The following is a 1,177-nucleotide window of genomic DNA, read 5'->3' as shown; positions in this document are numbered from 1 at the left end:
TGAATTTTTTATTCTCTCTGCAATGTCTTATGACCGTTATGTGGCCATCTGCAAACCACTCCTCTACACTGTCATTATGTCACAAAGAGTATGCTGGATACTGGTCACCATTCCCTACCTCTATGGTATATTTGTCTCACTTCTGCTTACCATAAAGATTTTCACTATGTCCTTCTGCGGCCCCAATGTTATCAGACATTTCTACTGTGATGGTCTCCCCTTGTTGTCTTTGGCCTGCTCAAATACTCATGAAATTGAGGTGATAATTTTAATATTATCAGCTTTTAATTTGCTTTCTTCTGTTCTGGTGGTCATTGTGTCCTATGTATTCATCCTTGCAGCTATTCTCAGGATGAACTCAGCTGAGGGCAAAAGAAAGGCTTTCTCTACCTGCGGGTCCCACCTGACAGTAGTCGCTATCTTCTATGGGACTTTGATATTCATGTATTTGCAGCCTATGTCCATTCATGCCTTTGACACTGACAAAGTGACTTCCATATTTTACAGTCAGATTATACCTATGCTGAATCCCTTAATCTATAGCTTGAGGAACAAAGATGTAAAAGATTCTCTTAAAAAAACAGTGGAAAAACTCTGCAATATTGTCTGGTAGATTTTCTATATTGTTAAAAGTAATCCAAATAATTCACAATAGTGAAGTAAACATCAACAATGGGAAAGAAGATAGAAGATATTCTCTCTCTCTCTCTCTCTCTCTCTCTCTCTCTATATATATATATATACATATATATGTATATATGTGTGTGTGCGTGTGTGTGTATTCATGTATTACACATACATATGTGTGTTTGTGAAAAATAAATAAACATAGCAGCACAAAAGCTTTGCTTCAGAAGAAAAGTACAACAGAAGAGCTAACAACAGTAAAGCCTATGTGTAAATGAAGGGAATAAGATTTCTCAGGAGGGTTTAAATGGATATTGTATTTTGGATTTTACAATAAATCACTCAATATTAACATGTGTCTTGGTTTTACTTCCTGCAAGTTCACTCTTTATATTTTAGTACTTTTACACATGTGTAAGTAGATATAAAATCAAACTTTATCAGTCTATCAAGAGGTGATATGGGGGGCTGGAGAGATGGCTCAGAGGTTAAGAGCATTGCCTGCTCTTCCAAAGGTCCTGAGTTCAATTCCCAGCAACCACATGGTGGC

The 1,177-nt window shown here is 36.7% G+C and overlaps 1 protein-coding gene across 1 annotated transcript; it reads left to right on the top strand.

Annotated features, from left to right (window-relative positions):
• Positions 1-7: 7 nt before the first annotated feature.
• On the top strand, positions 8-613 carry LOC126496578 (olfactory receptor 8K3-like; the record flags this gene model as incomplete). Its single annotated transcript, XM_050134048.1, has 1 exon — positions 8-613. A coding segment is annotated over one exon (606 nt), but the record flags the coding sequence as incomplete, so codon positions are not given.
• Positions 614-1,177: the final 564 nt, after the last annotated feature.

This window comes from Alexandromys fortis, unplaced genomic scaffold, assembly GCF_014885135.2.
Source record: "Alexandromys fortis isolate MF-2015 unplaced genomic scaffold, M_Fortis_MF-2015_v1.1 scaffold_9069, whole genome shotgun sequence".
Classification (NCBI taxonomy): Eukaryota; Metazoa; Chordata; class Mammalia; order Rodentia; family Cricetidae; genus Alexandromys; species Alexandromys fortis.
Note: the sequence above shows the minus strand (reverse complement) of the source record. Positions and strands in the feature narration are given on the sequence as shown.